This window comes from Sturnira hondurensis, unplaced genomic scaffold (assembly GCF_014824575.4).
Source record: "Sturnira hondurensis isolate 20B ecotype Veracruz unplaced genomic scaffold, ASM1482457v3 Scaffold0001020, whole genome shotgun sequence".
In the NCBI taxonomy this organism is placed as follows: domain Eukaryota; kingdom Metazoa; phylum Chordata; class Mammalia; order Chiroptera; family Phyllostomidae; genus Sturnira; species Sturnira hondurensis.
Genome location: NW_028073651.1, coordinates 173,181 through 192,500, shown reverse-complemented (window position 1 = coordinate 192,500; position 19,320 = coordinate 173,181). Strand labels below are relative to the sequence as shown.

At 53.4% G+C, this 19,320-nt stretch overlaps 1 protein-coding gene across 1 annotated transcript in view; it reads right to left on the bottom strand.

Annotated features, from left to right (window-relative positions):
• The window catches only part of CBLC (Cbl proto-oncogene C), a 20,811-nt gene extending 4,543 nt beyond the window's left edge, over positions 1-16,268 (bottom strand). Inside the window, exons 1-10 of the mRNA XM_037059688.1 lie at positions 16,251-16,268; positions 11,080-11,447; positions 9,890-10,036; positions 9,571-9,727; positions 9,228-9,349; positions 6,612-6,749; positions 4,561-4,648; positions 3,752-3,883; positions 2,100-2,261; positions 1,718-1,798 (exon numbers count right to left, since the gene is read on the bottom strand). Coding sequence (XP_036915583.1) covers positions 1,718-1,798; positions 2,100-2,261; positions 3,752-3,883; positions 4,561-4,648; positions 6,612-6,749; positions 9,228-9,349; positions 9,571-9,727; positions 9,890-10,036; positions 11,080-11,447; positions 16,251-16,268 — 1,413 coding nt within the window. The remainder of the gene's footprint in view (positions 1-1,717; positions 1,799-2,099; positions 2,262-3,751; positions 3,884-4,560; positions 4,649-6,611; positions 6,750-9,227; positions 9,350-9,570; positions 9,728-9,889; positions 10,037-11,079; positions 11,448-16,250) is intronic.
• Positions 16,269-19,320: the final 3,052 nt, after the last annotated feature.

Below are 19,320 nucleotides of genomic sequence, written 5' to 3'. Positions count from 1 at the left end.
GGCATCACACTCATTTCCCAGACAAAGCAATCAAGGCCCACGGAAGGAGCAGGGGGAGGGTGGGCTCTGGAATCTGAAGCCAGGGACCCCTCTTTCAGCCCCGACTGTCCCCTGATCACCACGGAGCCCCAGTGTCCCCCTCTGTGTAAGAGGGGTCACAACAGTACCCACCTCGCTGGGTCGTCACGACAATGAAATCAATGCATGAGAAAGCAGTGGCAGGCCCAGCTCAGGGAGCACAGTCAAGAATATTGTGACAACTTTGCACGGGGACAGGTTACTAGACCTCGTGTGGTCACCGAGTTGTAAGCTACGTATGTGTCCAATCACTGTGTTGGACAGTGGAAACGAATACAATGCTGTATTCCACGTTTTTTAACGTTTGTTAAAAAAAAACACAGCAGTGCCAGCCATCCTCCAGGGAGAGGGACGCACACATTAGCTGTTCTCATTAAGACCGGCACCTTGCTGGGAAATCACCAGGCTGCCTGACCTCAGTGCTCTGAGGGATGAGGCCCGGGAGGTGCCTGGACTTCGAATCAGGCAGGGTTTGGGGCGGCGGGCAGGGGGCGCGCCAGCCGGGGGTGGGGGGTGGGGTGGGGGGCGGCACAGCCTCCGCAGAGGGCCGGCGGGGCGGCCCGCGGTGCCCCTCGGCCTCCCGTTCTGGCTATGTACCCCTCGTTGTCCTCAGGGAGCTGGCTGAGTGCCTCCTAATGTTTCCATTTGCTTTTGGCTGCAGGTTGGGATCTGTTTTTAGCTTCCCTGGCTGGTGTCAGCGTGCCCTCCCCTCCCCCCTCTTCCTGCCGGCTCTCTTGTTTGCTGTGAGCGAATAATGTTCCCGGACTTCCTGAGCTGTTGGTTCGGAGGCAGGCCGTATTGATTGGGACTCGCGGGGACTCAGTCCGCGATGTTACCAGAGATGGGCCCCTCCCCAGCATGCCAGGGTCTCAGAAAATCCTGGGGTGGGAGGGGTGAGGGATGGGGGCAAGGCTGGGCTCCCCTAGAAAATCGTCCGATGAGTGTAAGGCCCCTAACCCTGGCGTGTCCTCTTCTAAGCTGGGTGGGGCGGGGCAGCCACAGTCACCTGTCTGGGCTTCTGTCCTCTGAAAAATGAGGAGTAACATTCTGGACTTCATAGGGCTGTTGAGAAAGATGCCGTCTGACGTACTCATTCAACATCTATTCATTGAGCACCTACTACGTGTTAGGTGCTCTCCTAGATTTGGGTGATATAATGAGAATAGGGCCAAGTCCTCACTTCGGGAGGGTGACAAGCAGCTGACGGTTTCAGAAGAAAACAGGGACTGTTCTCTTTGCCAGCTGGTGGAAGGAGCTATGAAAATGCAGTGGGCAGGGACTTGGAAGGACTGGGGCGCTGTTTTCAATAAGGGGGTCACAGGAGGTCTCCGTGAGGGAGGCTGAGGAAGTGAGGCTGGGTTAAAGGAGATGCAGGCAGAGGAACAACTTGTGCAAAGGCCCTGGGGCAGGACATGTCTGGGATGCTGGAAGGAGAGCCAGCAAGACAGTGATGGGAGATGAGTAAGGAAGAGCACGAGAGAAGAGGACTTAGAGGTGTGGGTGCCAGGTGACACGGTACCCTGTCTGTGGGTGCAGAGAACCAGTGGCGGGCCCCGCACCCCTGAACACCCAGCTGGACCAGGGGCCCTGCTGTTGAACGAGACCCCAGCTGCCCACCTCAGACCAGCGCCAGACTCACCACCGTCAGCTGGCCTTTACTTCTGGGACGCGCAGTGGGCAAGTCCAGGTGAGGGGGCAGTGGAGGGGCTGAGGGGGTCACCTAGGGGAGACAGAGGGCGGGGAGAGAGCCGTGAGCTGCCATTTTCTTCTTACCTGCGCATCTTCCTGCCTGGTGTCCTGGGGTCCAGGCACTCTTCCAGCCATTGGAGGAGCGAAGGAGGGTGAGACAGAGTCCTAACTCTCAGCGGGGTTCAGACTAGAGCCAGCCCCTCAGGGAAGCAAAAGTCCAGGCCCCCAGAACCCCCAAGTCCAGTCATCAGCCCCCCACCCCCCGTCAGACCCAGGAGCCCAGCCCCCCCCCCCCAGGATTTCAGTTCTAGCTCCCAGCCGGCCCTGCCTACCTGCCCCATCTTGTCCTCTTCATCTGCCCAGTCATTGACCCTCCCTGGATCCTCAGCAGCGGCTCTGGCTTCCGCTGGCCTCTCTTGGAACTGATGGATGCTCACGACCTCCTGGCCCTGGATCTCGCTGCGGCAGAAGGGGCAGGTCGGGCTGTCTGAGCGCTGGGGGCGGAGGAGGGAAAGCGTCAGGGTCTCCAGGTTCCCTTGAACACCCCCAGGACCCTGCGGGCCTTGCTCTGCAGCAGAGTGATGTGGGGTGGGGGCAGACAGAGGAAGGCCAACAGAGAGGGGGAGAGGAAAGAGAGATGGAGATGAGGAGAGAGAGAGCGCTGCAGGACTAGAAGGGGGAACGGGACCAGAGCCTGAGGCCAGGGACACACACAAATGGGGAACTCAGGGGCGCCAGGGCGTGGACCCCAGCCGGTGACAGTGCTGCCGTGGGGCGAGGAAGCCCGAGGTGCTCGCCTAGGCAGCCCCCCCAGCCCCCCCCAAACACCTGGGCCAGCGATGCAGCTGGACGGGCCCTGGTGGGTCTTATTATGGTTGCAGAATGCACGTCAGCAGACACTAACGGGAAGAACATGATTTATGACTCAGGTTCGGGAGGGGGCCTGGCCGGCCCACTGGCCGCACAGGGAGGTGGCAGGCAGAGAGAGGTGGTGGGCCACAGTCGGGGAGGAGTGGGGGGTACATGGACCTGGGGGCTCTGACTTTTTTTTTAAAGATTCAGTTATTCATTCATTCATTTTTTTCTTTGTATTCTTTTCTCCTCACCCAAGGACATGCTTATTGATCTGAGAGAGGGGGCTGAGAGAGACAGACAGGCAGGCAGGCAGGCAGGCACTGGTAGGGTGCCTCCAGTGTGTTCCAGGAGCAGGGATCCAGGGTCCCAGACCTTTCAGTCCACCGGATGACACTCCAACCCACGGAGTCACACTGGCCGGTGGTGACCCTGCCTGCCTTCCGTAGGGCCAGAATGGGTAGCTTAGGGTTTCCTGGGTTCCCTTTTATTGGCGAATTCACAGCACAGGAGAGGGAATGAGGATGTAGAAAGGGAAATGCACCAGGAGGCTAAGAAGATTACCCAGGGCTTTCTCAAGGGGAACTTCCTGGGTGGGGGAAGCCTTGCTTCCTTATCTGCTCAGCTGGCTTGTAGCTGCGTCAAACAGCTGGTTATTTGCTTATTGGTCCTGGGTGTCTTGGAAATGCGTGACTCAGCGATCGAAAGCTGAATGCCAGGCGTTTCCATTCCGATCAGAAAGCTCGCCTCCTGCACCTACACTGCAGAGGCCACAGCCCCCTTCCCCCGAGGGGCTGGGCTGGAGGGCTTCAGGATTCGGACCCTCCCCCTGACTCCATTCTCCACCGTCGGAGGTTAAGGCTCAGGGAAGCGAAGCCTCCGGCCCCAGATCGCCCAGTCGGGAAAGGAAGGAGGTCTACCCGTGAATCCTGTAGGTGGGGACCGAGAAGCAGAGGTGACAGACGCACAGACACAGGCAGGCAGGCTCCTGGCCCTCACTCCTGAGCGACCCCGAGCAAGCCTCTGATCTCCCTGGGCCCGTCTCCCCAACTGATCCACGCGCCAAAGGGGAGGTCTTTCAGGGGCTTCCCCCCCACCGCCCCCACCCCGTGGAGCGACAGGGGAGACCCACCTGCCAGGCGTCCAGGCAGCGGCTGCACAGCAGGTGCCCGCACGGCTTGATCTTCACGTCCTTGTTGCCCTCGGCACAGATCTTACAGAGCTCGAACGTGGAGTCCATGGCCCAGTACAGCTGCAGCTGCTCCTGGGGGTGAGGGGCGGGGGAGGCGGCAAGGGTGGCGGCGTCAGCCCCCTGGGGGATACAAGTGGGGCCGCGGGGAGACTGTCCCAAACCTCGGCGCCAGCCCCCAACTCTCCCCCAAGCTCCAGGCCCTGTGTCCGCTGCCTCTTGCATGTACCCCGTGTTACGAGACGTGCTGTCTGGGGTGGGCTGCCAGTAGGGTGGCTAGACTTAGCAACAGAAAACACAGGACACCCTGTTAACGTCTGCTTTTCACGTATACGCAGGGTAAACTTCCAGGGTGTTCCACACACTGCGTGCTATACCTGCACTTAAAGAAAATGATTTGTCGTCGTTTCTCTTCCACCCGCAGGCTGATGGGGAGGGAAGACTAAGGCGCAGGGGTCGTGAGTGCCCAAGCGCATTAGCTGCTCCGATGATCTCAGAAGTGTCACTTCCTGCTTCAACCCCCAGGAAAGCCCCTGGGGAGGCAGCAGGAGGAGCTGTGCTTTCCACCCAAGGAACAGACAGGCTGGGGGTGATGTACCTTAGCTCCTGTGGCCATCACACCAGCACAAAACCCCAAGGCCTCTGGGATTGCAGGGCCTGACTCCATGGGAGAGATTCCTGAGCCCAGGGTGGGGGTGGGGTGGGTCAGCAAAGCTGGGCAGGGGGAGGGGGGGCACCAGCCTGGGCTTCACCTCTGGCACTTGGATGTACTGATGGGGTTCCAGGTGGCAGAGTTCACTCAGGTCCGGGTTGTGGTTCTTCCCATCTGGGTAGAGGTAGCTGGGGGAGGGAAGAGGCGGCTATTGAGGGCCCCTCCAGCCCGCCCCCGGCATCAAAAGACCCCTGCCCCCACCCTTGCTATGGGGCCTAGAGCTCCCCAGAGAGCAGGAGCCCCAAATCTCCTGCTGGTCTGGGGTATCTGTCTCCCCCGCTCCTTACACCTGCCTCTCTAGGGCATGGCCATGTCGCCTCACACCCCCACGATGGGCAGTCATAGCCCCAGTGACTCAAGCTCTGGGGATGTGGACCAGGACATGGATCAAAACCCATGCCATCCAGACCTCATCTTCCCAGATGTCACCTGGCCTAAAGTCCTCAGGCCTGGGCACAACAGCATGTCAGAGTCATAAATCCCCAAGTGACCAATCCCTAGAGTCTCAGACCAGCAGGGTTACAAGGACCCCCCTAGACACCTAAGCCACTTCTTGTTTCCTAGCTGGGGACCGAGGCCCAGGGTGGGAGAGGCAACGAATAAGAACCAATAAATAAGGTTCCTTTATTTTCCCGAGACCGCACACCAGGGCTTCGAGCAGGCCCGAGCCCCCAGCCCCAGGGCACCTCTTCCACACACACACTGTGTGACCCGCTCTCCCTTTCTGGCCTCGATGTTTCCTTCTGTGAAATGGACGTAATTGCACGAGGCTGAGTGAGGCAGCCTTTGGCCCCCTTGTCCCAGCCCTCGTATACGTGTAAACCAGGGTCCTTTCTGCTCGTCAGGGTCACCTTGCTCACATTTCTGTGCTTTTTTTGTGTGTGACGTCGCTGTTTGAAGTGCCCGCAGGCACAGTTTATAGTTGGCTGTGCGCTCAGTGTCAAGGAATCAACAGTATCTATTACATAAGGTGTCTTCATTTTATTTTTATCCTCACTTGAGGACATATTTTCACTGATTTTTAGAGCGAGAGGAAGGGAAAGAGGGAAGCATCAATGCAAGAAAGAAGTATCAGTTGGTTGCCTCCAGCAGGCGCCCAGACAGGATGTCACGTGCCCGGATTAGGGATGGAGCCCATGACCCAGGCATGTGCCCTGACCGGGAATCGAACCCACGACCTTTGTTTTAATTACCGGACACAGATCTAAGTGACTGAGCCCTGCAGGGCTGTGTAAGGTGTCTTTACACAGAAGCACACATAAAGGTCGTTGTGTAGTGACTGACTGGCTGACAAAACGTGACCAGTCTTGCAGAAATGGCTCGGTATTCGCCACCTTGGTGACTGTGCAGAACAGAGCTACTACGAGAACCGACTGCACACCTGCGCATCTCCTCGTATAGATGCGACTGACTGCTGAGAAGGCTTTGATTGAAGGTCCAGGGTGGGACTTGGGAACCTCACCTGCCTTTTCCTTCCTCCCGGCTTGCCCCAGAAGGAAAACCACGGGTCCCGCTGTCTGCCCCGCTCTTTTTCTGCTCTAACAGTCTGGATTCCAAAACGGGATATGGTAGATATAGAAGCGAAAGCTCCGAGGGACATTTCAAGAAATGGGGCCATATGGGTGTCGCACTCAATTCCCCACACCCTCCTCGGTGGAGCGGCCCCGGCCGGCCTGTCTGGCAGCTTTGCGGAAAGGGGANTGGGACTTGGGAACCTCACCTGCCTTTTCCTTCCTCCCGGCTTGCCCCAGAAGGAAAACCGCGGGTCCCGCTGTCTGCCCCGCTCTTTTTCTGCTCTAACAGTCTGGATTCCAAAACGGGATATGGTAGATATAGAAGCGAAAGCTCCGAGGGACATTTCAAGAAATGGGGCCATATGGGTGTCGCACTCAATTCCCCACACCCTTCTCGGTGGAGCTGCCCCGGCCGGCCTGTCTGGCAGCTTTGCAGAAAGGGGAAAAGACACCTGTCCCTCAAGACCCTCGTCTGCCACCTGCTGGAACACTGTAGTATTGCAAGTTTACGACACCCGCTGGGCAAGGTGCCGCGGGAAGACAACCCCCAACCCACACCACCACTGTGAGGACTCACAAGCCTTCCTTTTGTCCTTCCAGGAGCACCCGGAACAAAGGTTTGTTTTGAGGGATGGTCTGCACGATGCTGCCGTCTGAGGTTACGTATCCGATGGCCCACTGGCCCAGGCGAGTGCAGCTGGGTCGAAAGATGTAGCTGCAGGAAGAGGCGCGTAGGATGGGGGGGAGACGGTGGTCACCACTGACTCTCCTGGGACCTCCCAGACCTTCACCCTGTTGGGGATCCAGGTGCCCAAGTCCCCACCCCCTTATAATGCAGCTTTCCACTTTTTAGACAATGTGGGGTTATGTTGCCCGTCATATGGGGGATCAGCTGCTTGGCTCCCCTTCCCCCTGCACTAGGGTTTAGACCAGGTTGATTCTGGACTAGCCAATCAGTGCATTTCAGGATCCCTGAGCATAGTAATGGGAGTCAGCCCTGGGACTTTTTTGTTTTTCAATTAAAATGTTTTTTTTTTTTTTTAATTTCAGAGAGAGGGGAGAGGAAGGAGAAAGATGGGGAAAGAAACATTGATGCAAGAGAAACATCGATGAGTTGCCTCTGGTATTCTCCCTGACTGGGGACTGAACCCGCAACCCAGGCAAAAGTGCCCGGGCTGGGAATCAAACCCACGACCTTTCGGTTTGTGGAGTGACGCCAAACCAACTAAGCCACACCAGCCAGGGCAGCCCTGGGACTTTTGCTGGAAGTTCCACCGAGGTACCCCATTCCTACAGAGGTTGCTAAGCTGGCAGGCTACACAGCTGGGGATTCTAGAATCCACGTGGAGAGATTGTATCTGCAAACGAAGCTAACAGAGATGAAAGCAGAGACGGGATAATCGGGATCTGACTCTGGACAATAACACATGAGCACCTGGATGTAGCTCTGCCTGAAGCCTGCAAAGACACTTGGTCTTTTTACTTATGGAAATTAGTTCATCCATTTTTTTTTCTTTCCCTTTAACCCAGTTTGCAGTGTAATTGGAAAGGTGCTAATATACTTGTCCTGGGGGACCTGCACCCTAGTCTTGCAAAGACTCATGAATCTGATCTCTTGGTGTTTCAGGGAGCTCAGCCTCTCAGTTCTTTTAAAAAATTTTAAAAAAAATATATTTAATTGATTATACCATTTCTTTAAAAAAATTTTAAAAAGATTTTATTTATTTATTTTTAGAGAAAGGGGAAGGGAGGGAGAAAGAGAAGGGGAGAAACATCAATGTATGGTTGCCTTTCTCACACCCCCAACTGGGGACCTGGCTCACAACCCAGGCATGTGCCCTGACTGGGAATCAAACCAGTGACCTTTTGGTTCATAGGCGGGTACTCAATCCACTGAGCCACACCAGCCAGGGCTCAGCCCTTCAATTCTTAACCCTCTGGGGAGACCCAGTGGCTCAAAGCTCCTGGCTGGAAATAATTTCAGGTGTCTGGTTCCCAGTCTCCTACCCCAGCAGGTGAGGGAATTCCTCTCCGTGGGCCGCTGACTTCGCCTCTCTTACGGGTCTGGTTAAATGGTTGTGGGACTTCCGTACAGTTCAGTTTTCTGTCTATTCTGGTTGTGTTTTTGTTTCTAAATCTATGTTGTTCTTAATTTTGGTTGTGCAAGGAGGCACAGTATTTCCACCCACACTTCCATCTTGGCCAGAAGTCTGGAAATTGCTACTAAAAATATTGACTAGCCCTGGCTGGGTGGCTCAGTTGGTTGGAGCGTTGTCCCTGTACACCAAAATGTTGTGGGTTCAATTCCTGGTCAGGGCACCTGTCTGGGTTTTGGGTGGGATCCCTGGTTGGGGCATGTACAAGAGGCAACTGATGGATGTTTCTCTCTCGCATTGATGTTTCTCTCTAAAAATCAATAAGTATATTCTCATATGAGGATTAAACAAACAAACAAACAAACCATGGAGGAACAGCATGTTTATAAAAATATTTTAGCTCTGGCTGGTGTTGCTCAGTGGATTGAGCGTGGGCCTGCGGACCAAACAACCGCGGTTCAATTCCCAGTCAGGGCACATGCCTGGGTTGCAGGCCAGTTCCCAGCAGAGGATACATGAGAGGCAACCACACATTGATATTTTGCTCCCTCTCTCCTTCCCTTTGCCTCTAAAGATAAATAAATAAAATCTTAAAAACATTAAAAAATGAAAATCAAGAAATATATCCTCAGGTGAGGATTAAAGAAACAAACCATGGAGAAACAGCATGTTTATAAAAAATTTTTAGCTCTGGTTGGTGTGGCTTAGTGGATTTAATGTGGGCCTGTGAACCAAAGGGTCGAAGGTTTGATTCCCAGTCAGAGTACATGCCTGGTTATTGGCCAGGTTCCCAGTAGGGGGCGCACAAGATGTTTCACACATTGATGTTTCTCTACCCCTTTCTCCTTTCCTTCCCCTCTCTCTAAAAGTAAATAAACAGAATCTTAAACTAGGTCTAAGAGGTCTCAGGAGAAGAGGTGGGGTGTCAGGGGCACTCTGTGCCCTACCTCTGGGTTCTCTGCTCTCTGGGACCCCAGGGACCCCAGCCCTTCAGTTCTTGCTCTCTCTGAAGGACGTCGGGGTTTCCACCACCCCAAGCCCAGAACCGAGAGCCTGGAACCTTTAGCAGCCTCCCCGTCCTGAGGCCTGCCCCGTACCTGCCTGGCTTGTCCCTGCAGGCCTGCAGACGCGCCTGGACCTCGTCGTATGTGAGGAAGGCCATGTAGCCCGGGTGGTTGACCACCAGAAACTGCCAGTTCTTGAGGAGCGTTGGCCAGGGCTGGAGAGGGTGACGCCCGGGTCACGGATGGGCTGATGGAGCAGCGCCCCTTCCTGGTGCTTCCCAGGGTCCAAGAACCCAGCTCACACCGCGGTGGGCCTCAGGAATCTCTTTTACACAGAAGACTCCAGACCCTAATTCCCCAGGACCCAGGAGGCAGGCCCCCAGCCCCTCCTCCCACAGAACCCGAGTCCGAACTCCCAGCCTTGACCTTCCCTGACCTGGAAGAGCCTGGTGAAGATGTCAAATTGGAAGATGGACACGTGACCACTGAAGGTAAGGTCGATGGTGGAACGCAAGGCAAAAGTCGTGGGGCCTGATTCCACAGGGTGGCAGGTACGCAGGAGGGACTCAAACTCAGCCCAGGGCAACACACACCTAGGTGGACGGTGTGGGTTGGGGGGGTACAGGTCAGGCCTCTGGGAGCCTAGGATGGAGGACCTCTATCTAGCAAGGAGGCCTCTGGGGGCCGGGACTCCTGGGTCCCGGGGCAGGGGCAGAATAAGGCTCCAGGGGCCCCAGGAGCAGGCGCTCACTCACCGGGCTCCACAGCGCTCCCTCCAGAAGGTGTGGGCGGTGGGTATGGTGAGCTGGTACGTGTGCCCGCAGTACTTTCCCCCGGGGAAGAGCGCTTTCAGCTCCGAATACATGTGGCTGAAGATAAGGGCCAGCTTGGCCAGCTGTCGCCTGTGAGGACGGACTCTGAGCACCTGGCTGGTCACTGGGGCTCCCACTCACACCCCCCCCCTCTGTGGCAAACACCCACGGGCCCCAGGCTCCCTGATGCAGTGGTGCAGGGGGAAGCTGATTTCCACCCTGCCCGCTGCAGCCCTGACGCCTCCCGTGTCAGAGCCCCAGTTTCTTCATCTGTGAAGGAAAGGAGGTGCAGCCCAGTGTCCTCTCCTCCAGCTTGCAGGCCCAGGCTCTGCCTGGAGCTCGTGGTGCCAGAGGAGAAGCCATGCCTAGTTGGTCATGGGGACTGCTAGCACCCAGAGCATTTAGGCTGGTCTGTGTGCCCGTCTGGCTCAGAGCCCTCCTCTGGCTTTGGGCAGAGCTGCTGGCGGCTGTGCTTTCTCCTGCTGGCTACCTCCCTGAGATTTGATCAGGACGTGGGTAGCAGCAGAGGGCAGCCCTTACACTTGGCTGTGTGCTTTTAGGCGGGTTCCTTTATTTTCCCCCAAGCCTCAGTTTCTCCAACTGTGAAATGGGCATAAGTATAGCTTCTGCCTCACAGTGATGGGAGTTGGGGGGGGGAGCACATAAAATGCCTAGCACACCCAGCACACAGTCGCCGCTCAGTGCATATTATTATTAGTTCTTCTTTTTAAAGAAATCATTCTTTAAAAAGTCCTCACCTGAGGATGTTTATTGATTTTAGAGAGAGAGAAACATCGATGTGAAAGAGAAACATCGGGCGCCCTGGAATTGAATCCAAAATCTAGGTATGTGCCTGGACTCCGGGGTCCAAAGGAGGAGGGGCTGGGGGCGTGGACTCCCGGGTCCAAAAGAGGAGGGGCTGGAGGCGTGGATTCCGGGGTCAGAGGAAGGAGGGGTTGGGGGCGTGGACCCTGGGGTCCGAGGGAGGAGGGACTGGGGGCAAGGACTCCCGGGTCCGAGGGAGGAGGGACTGGGGGCTTGGACTCCCAGGTCTGAGAGATAAGGATGGGAGCCTGACCTGGTCCTTCCAGGTGACCCCACCTTTACTCCGGGGGCCAAGGGCTTCCACTCACCTGTGTATGGAGCCCTCCCGGAAGAGCTCGTCGTTGGTACTATTTTGGCCCCGTGGTGGCAGGAGCGTCGCCACCTGCTTGCTCTTGGCCTCCAGGTTGGTGAGGTAGACCATGAGAAAGTCCCCGGCACCCCCGGGACCCTCGTGGCCGCCTCCATCGGCCGCCCGCCGGGCGTGGGCCACCTCTCGAAGCAGCTTCGCGGTGCGGGGCAGCAGATCCCTTAGCGAGGGGGGACTCGAGGCGAGCCGGAGGTCCCCGCATTGCTCCTGCAGGCGCTGCAGCAGCCTCACCACCCGGCCAAGCGCGCGGGGCTCTCCACTCTGCCACCTGCGTGGGACCGCCGCCACAGCAATGGGCCCCTCGGGTGCCTGACGAGGGATGGGTGTGGAGGTGAAAGGCGCGGCCCCGCTCAGGTAGGGTTGGGGCGGGACTCGGTGCCAGAGGTGAGGGCGGGCCCTGGAGAAACGCGGGGGAGGCAGCAAGTGCCTGTGTCTCCAAAGGGGGCGGAGTCTGGGGCCATGGCACCTGGGTTCCCTAGAGGTAGGGTTCGAAAGTCTGGTCCCCAAAGGACAGCCGCGATAGGAAGGCTTCGGTGGGTGGAGATAGAAGGTGATTCCTGGATGGGAGGGAATTGCTAGTAAGATGCCCGCGCCCCGTTGGGGAGGGGCCGAGGGCTGGTTGAATGGAGGAATGGCTGGGGGGAGACCTAGGACTTCTGCTGAGGGCGGGGGTGGGGCCGGTTCTCTGCGGACCGTGCAGGGAGGTGAGGCCTGGACGTAGCACTCCTAAGTCCAGGTGAAGGTTTGGATCTCTAGTCGTGGCATGGGATGAAAGGTCAGAGAGCTGAACTTTCTGGGAGGAAAGTTCAGGGAGATAGTGCAATCCCTTTGTGTAAGAAAAGGAAGACACAGCGCGACCAGACCCCTGAGTCCCTTAGGAGCAGGGTTTGGGTGGAGGATGTCTGGGGGAGCAAGAATTTGGCGACTTAATTCCTGGGTCCCTGGGAACCGGCGGGAAATCGAGCTGGAGGGGAGCGCTTTTCTCAAGAACCTGCGCTCCCCGCAGCAGGTGCCCAGCCCCTGCTGTACGCCGGGCGGCCACCGGGGGCGCTGCGGGCCCGGCCGCCCCCGCCCCCCCCTCCCCGCCCAAGCCGCCCCTGCCGCCCCACGGCACCAAGCCACGCCCCTGAGCGCACAGGACCGGTTGCGGTCGCAGGTATAAATGTACACCTACTTAAAGACTTTCTAATGCGAGAATAATAGTTTAGGGTGAGAGCTGAGCCTCCCACCTCACCTCACGTCCCTCCTAAGTCCCACCCCCATCTCTTAGAACCTGAGAGTCATTCACTTGTGGAATCTTCCACGTTGCACCTCAGACTAGGTGGAGCCCCGGTCTTTGTACCAAGATGGGGGGAGGGGAGGGGCGGAGGAGCCTCGTAGCTCCTTGCATGGCTATCCTCACTGAGTCGTCCTGTTTCCTCCTCCCGCAAATAGGATGAAAACCCACTGGCTTGGAGAAAATGCAGACTTTTGACTGTGTCAAGGACTGACGAAGAGCCGATGGAAGTGTAAATGGACAATTGTTCTGGAGAGCAATTCGGTGAGATTCATCAGACCTTTGACGGGGGGGGGGCGGGGGGGGGGAGGCCATGGCCCTCTGCACCCTTCAGAGCTGTGGCTTACAAACGCTTTAGCGCACATCAGGACATTCACCGTTGTACATTGGGCACAGCTTCCCAGGGTAATTCTTATTCCATCTAGGCACGTGTGCTCCAGTGTCTTCTATTCTATTTAATTATATCTATTACAGGAAAAATTGTTTGCAGCCCACTAAATTGATTTCAAAACCCACTAATGGATCTTGTTGGGCAGGTTGAAAAATGTTGACCCCAAACACGCCAAGAGACACATTCCAGGCTGTTACTTGCAGCCTTGTGGGACATGGAGAAAACCGGAAGCAAAGTAGGTGTCCAGCAGCAGCAGGAGGGATGAGTATGTTGTTGCACACTCTCACCAAGGACTCCCACGCAGCGCTTGGAATGAATGGGCTGGACACACGCACCGATAGAATGAATCATAAACACACAGTGATGAGTGCAGTGGTTGAGTAGTGAGTGCCCCACCCCACCTCTGCCTCTATCCTCTGGAACCCGAGAATGGGACCTTTTTTTAGAAAAGAGTTTTTTTTGCAGGTGTGACCAAGTTCAGATGAGGTCATACTGAAGGAGGGAGGGCCCTGAATCCAACATGACTGTAAATTTGGACACAGGTACATGCACAGATGCAGGTACACTCACAGGGGGGAAAGCCATGTGACGATGAAGGCAGACACTGGAGGGATGCATTTATAAGTCAAGGAAGGCCGAAGCTTGCAGGCAAACTCCAGAAGCTAAAAAGAGGCAAGGATGGGTCCTCCCCTAGAGCCTTCAGAGGGAGCCTAGCTCTGCCCACACCTAGTTTTGGGTTCCTAGTCTCCAGGGTCGTGAGAGCACAAATTTCTGTTGTTAAACAACAGTCACTCAGTTTGTGGTCTTTTGTTTCAGCAACCCTGGGAAACTGATACAATGAATTTTAAAAAAGCAAGTGTAGCCCTGGCTAGGTGGCTCAGTTGGTTAGAGTGTTGTCTTGTAACTGAAAGGTTGCAGGTTCAATTCCCAGTTAAGGCACATACCTAGGTTGCAGTTTCCATCCCCAGTTCAGGAGCGTATGGGAAGCAACTAATTGATGCTTCTCTTGCATTGATGTTTCTTTATTCTCCTTTCCTCTCTAAAAGTGATGGAAAAAAATGTCCTCATGTGAGGATAAAAAAAAAATCAAGTGAGGATTTTTAAAAAAGCAAGTGCAGAAGAATCAACACAGCACCGTCATTTATACCAAGATTGAAAACCTGCAACACCAATGCTCTGTATTATTTGGGGATACTTATGTATGTACTAGTTGTATGAAAATCTGTGTGGTAATGCTGAACATTAAATGCAGGATATGGAGAAGGAGAAGGATGGACTCTGAGAAGGATACGCTGGGACTTCAACAACATCATTAATGCTTTAATTTAAGAAATCTGGATCAAATATGGCAAAATGGTTGAGTTTATATGGTTGCATAGTGGATACAAAAGAAGCGGATGACCTGGCTGGTGTGGCTCAGTGGATTGAGAGCCAGACTACGAAGTAAAGGGTCGCAGGTTCGATTCCCAGTCGGGGCACATGCCTGGGTGGCCAGCCAGGTCCCCAGGAGGGGGCATGCAAGAGGCAACCACACATTGATTTCTCCCTTTCTCCCTTCCTTCCCCTCTCTCAAAAAATAAATAAATAAATTCTTTAAAAAAAAAGAGAGAAGTGGATGATAGGAAAAGATGCTTGGCATCATGATTGCTTAGGGAAAGGCAAATCCAAACCACAATGAGATCCCACTTCACACCCAGGAGGATAGCTACAGTAAAAAGGACAGGCAATAGTAGGCACTGGAGACTCTGTGGAAAAGCTAAAACTCATACGCTGCTGGTGGGACCATAAAATGGTGCAGCTGCTTTGGAAAATAGCCTGGCAGTTGCTCAAAAGGTTAAACATAGCGTTATTATACGACCCAGCCATTCCACGCCTATGTGTGTATATCCTAGAGAATAGAAACCATATGTCCACAAAATGATTTGTGAAAACACTGAAATGCTTGTCACTTAATAAATGGACAAGCAGTTTACCCATGCAATGGAATGTTACTCATCCACTAAAGGAATGAATACTGATAGCCTTCTACAATATGAATGAACCTCAGAAACACTAAGTGAAAGCAGCCCATCACAAATGGCCACGTGTTGTATGATTCAATTTCTTTATTTAATTTTTAAATGTTTATCTATTGATTTTATTTTACTTTTTATTTATTTATATATTTTTAAGATTTTATTTATTTATTTATCTTTAGAGGGGAAGGAGAGAGGGAGAGAAACATCAATGTATGGTTGCCTTTCGTGCGTCCCCTGCTGGGAGTTGGCCTGCAAGGAACCAGCCTGCAACCCAGTCATGTGCCCTGACTGGGAATCGAACCGCGATCGTCTGGTTCGCAGGCCCGCGCTCAATCCACTGAGCTACGCCAGCCAGGGCTTATTTTACTTTTTAAAAAGATTTTATTTATTTATCTTTAGAGGGGAAGGAGAGAGGGAAAGAAATATCAATGTATGGTTGCCTTTCATGCATCCCCTGCTGGGGCCTGGCCTGCAACCCAGGCATGTGCCCTGACTGGGAATCGAACCATGATCCTCTGGTTCGCACTTCTGTGCTCAATCCACTGAGCTACACCAGCCAGGGCTGATTTTATTTTTTTAAAGAATTTATTTATTCATTTTTAGAGAGAGGGGGCACGGAAGGAGACAGAGAGGAAGAGAAACATTGTTGTGTGAGATTGAAACATTTGCTTCTCACATGCCCCCAGTTGGGGACCTGGACTGTAAGCTAGGCATATGTCCTTACCAGGAATGGAGCAGGTAACCTCTTGATTTGCAGGCCAGTGCTCAATCCATTGAGCCACACAAGCCAGGGATATTTACTGATTTTAGAGAGAGAGGAGGGTGGAGAGAGAGAAACAATGATTTTTTTAAAAAATTATTGACTTTAGAGAGAAAAAAGGGAAAGAGAGACATCAATTTGTTGTTCCACTTATTTATGCATTCATTGGTTGATTTTTGTATATGTCCTTGCTGGGGATCGAACTCACAACCTTGTCATATTAGGACAACACTCTGACTGAGTTATCCAGCCAGGGCTGCATGATTTAATTTATGTAAAATGTCCAAAGGGAGAAAATTAGGTGTTGCCTAAGGCTGAATGGGGCTGAGGTGAAGAAATGGTTTAAAACTGAATTTGGTGATGATCAAACACAACTTTGTGATCTTACTCAAACTATTGAATTGTGCATTTTAAATATTTAAATTGCGGGGTATATGCATTGTCTCAATAAAGCGTTTTTTTAAAAGGGTGGGGGAAGATCCCAGATAGCCGCAAGAGGGCGCTCTAAGTACAGGCTTACCTCCTCCCTTGGGAACCGAGTTTCTCAGGCCTTGCCCCAGACTCTGGCCACACCTCCCAGAATCTGGCCACGCCCCAAGGTTCTGGCCACACTGCAGGATAGGGCCTGTCCCTCATTCCAACCACGCCTCTGGGACTCTGGCCACACCTCCAAGTCCATGGCCATACCGACCTTAACCACACCCTAAGGTCCTGATCACGCCCCAAGACAGAGTCTGAAGCAGCAAATTCACCCTCCCAACTCCCCAAATTGACCACAGATGCAAGCAAAAAAACCCACAGAGCCCGAAAACCGTGACTTTTAATTTGCAAGCGTTTTTTTCTTGTTTGGACTCGTTTTAAACTTCCAGAGAAGTTGCAAGAATAAGACAAAGCCTTGTGTGCACCCTTCACCGGGGTTCACTGATTATTAACAATTTGCCAACATGCCTTATCATTGGCTCTTCCTATCTTCCCTGCTCCCCCACCCTCCACCATTTGCGAGTAAGTTTCAGACATTGTGCCGCTTTGCCACTGAGCACTTTGGGGTGTGTTTCCACGTTCATGCACATTCCCTTACACAGTCACAGTGCGATTTTCAAAAGCAGGACATCAAACAGTGGTACAATGCCAGCATTTAATGCAGTCAAATGTGGCCAAATCGCCAGCCGTCCCCAGATGACCCTTTTCAGCAAAAACATTTTTTTCTAGTCCAGGAGCCACCGTGAGATCACGTGTGTGTGTGTGTAGTTCTTGTGTCTGGCACAAGTACTCGGCCTCCCTTTGTGTTTGACGAGGCTGACATTTTTAAACATCCCAGGCCAGCTTCCTTCGTAAGCCGTCCCCCTAGATTTGGGTTTGTCTGACAGTTCCTTGTGGTTGGAGGCCAGTGACAGGAATGTCGTGGAACTGATGTGGAGCCCTACTCAGTGTATTCGACCAGAAGGGACGTGATGTTGGTCGTCCCATTACTGGTGATGAAGCCCATCGCTCAGTTAAGGTGAAAAATGGGATCCCGGACTGACAGCCTCCCTAGGTCAGTTTCTTTCCCTTCCCAGCCCCAGTTCCCCTTCCTTGAACATGGAGGTGTGGCTTACGATGAGGTTTGCCAACACACCTCGCCAGCAGATGTGCGCTGTTTAGTTCTCACACTCTTAACATCGGTTCTTTTCTTTCTTTTTTTTTCTTTTCTTTCTTTTTTTTTTTTTTGAACGTACCGACGTTCGTGATTTGCTAGATTTCATTCATGCACCTGGCAGAGACACTGTCTGACTGACTGTCTGGGTTTACCCAGGGTGCTGATGACAATTGAAACTTTGCCACAAGGGTTGGGGCCCCTGGAGAAATGCATTGAAAGTATGACTTTTGGCTTTAGAAAGCTAGGACTATCACAGAGGAGGAGAACTGCCTTGGTGGCATTGGTAAGGGGAGGGGGGCTTAGTTCTGCTAGGGCTGGGGGGCTGGAGACCGTAGGGATGAACCCCCTTCCCCCTCCTTCCCCCTCCTTGGAGCCTGCCTCTCTCTGGGGGAAAGGGGCTGGGTGTGGAAGGACAGACACCCCGTCCCAGGGTCAGCAGGCTGAGAGGGGATTTCCGTGTGTGGAGAAGCCAGATTCTTTCTTTTAGAGAAGTAACTTAGCAAGGTCAGTGCTGGTTCAGCTCTTGAACCCCGGGGGCTAGTTTCTCACACACAACGAAGGACACCACCTGCAGCCTGGAGCGCAGGTATAAGGAGACCCCCAATACACGTATCTCAGGCTGATAATGGCCAGGCCTTGCGCTCGGCCCTGGATACCTGCAGTCTCATTAAATCTCATCCACCCGTCAGCACAGAGAGGTGACTATTTTTTCCATTTTGCACATGAGGAAGCTGAGGCTCAGGGCATTAAGTCACGTAGCCCTTTGGTAGCAGGGCCCTGGTGCCACAGATACACTGTTAACCCTCAATAACTAGTCTCTCCTCCTCGTGTAACAGAACCTCAGCATTTTATCTGGTTACATGTTGCCCAGATAAAACTACCTTTCTCAGCCTCCCTAATGATAGATCTAGACACACGACTGAGTTCTAGCCAAAGGAATGTGATGTGTATGGCCCCTAGGTTGTAGCCTTACCGAGGCATACAATTGACTTTCTTTTTTTCCCCTTCCCAGTGGTTGGACTGTGGATGTGATGGTGGGAGCTGGAGCAGCCATTTTGGATCACATGGTGGAAATGTGAGTTGAAGGCAGAAGAGCAACAAGGTAGAGGGAGCCTGAGCCTTTGACATTCTCAAGCTACTATTTTAGGCTTGGGTAGGAACTAGGCCTTCGCATGAGAGAAAAGCAAACTTTCCATCTCATTGAAGCCACAATATTGTTGGGGTTTTGTTTTGACAGCAGGGTACAAAGTCTAGCTAACCCACGCACATCCAGGTAAGGCCCTTGTTATCCCTTTTTTCAATCAGAGCAAAGAATTGTCCTATCACTTCTAGTTTTTTTCTTCCCCTCGGTGTCCTCGATAATCAGAACAGCAATGCCCATGTACTGAGTTCTTTCTCAGCGCTGTACCCTGTTAGAAGCACCGTACACGTATCATTCAAGTTGAATCCTCATGGCAACACTACAAAGTAAATGCTATCACTGTGCCCTCAGTTTTTTTCTTTTTAAGATTCTGTTTATTTATAGACAGAAGGAAAGGAAGGGAGAGAGCAAGGGAGAGAAACATCAGTGTGTGGCTGGCTTTCACGCGACCTGCACCGGGGAACCCGGCCTGCAATCCAGGCCTGTGCCCTGCTTAGGAGTTGAACTGGCGACCCTTTGCTTCACAGTCTGGTGCTCAGTCCACCCAGCCCCACCAGCCAGGGCTGCCCTCAGTTATTTATTTATTTTTGTTTGTTTTTTTTAAGATTTTATTTATTTATCTTTTAGGGGAAGGGAAGGAAAGAAGGAGAGAAATATCAGTGTATGGTTGCCTCTCGTGAGTCCCCTGCTGGGAACTGGCCTGCAACCCAGGCATGTGCCCTGACTGAAAATCGAACCACGATCCTTTGGTTCACAGGCCCGTGCTCAATCTACTGAGCTACACCAGCCAGTGCCGTCAGTTTTTTTAGATGAGGACGCTGAGGATCAGGGCTGTGACCTCACCTGACCAAGGCCACACAGCTAGGAAGCAGAAGGGCAGGGCTTGAACTCAGCTCTGACTCCAGGGCTTGTGCCCTCGGTGGCACACCTGACCCTTATTTATGCCTTTTACGGTCGCGC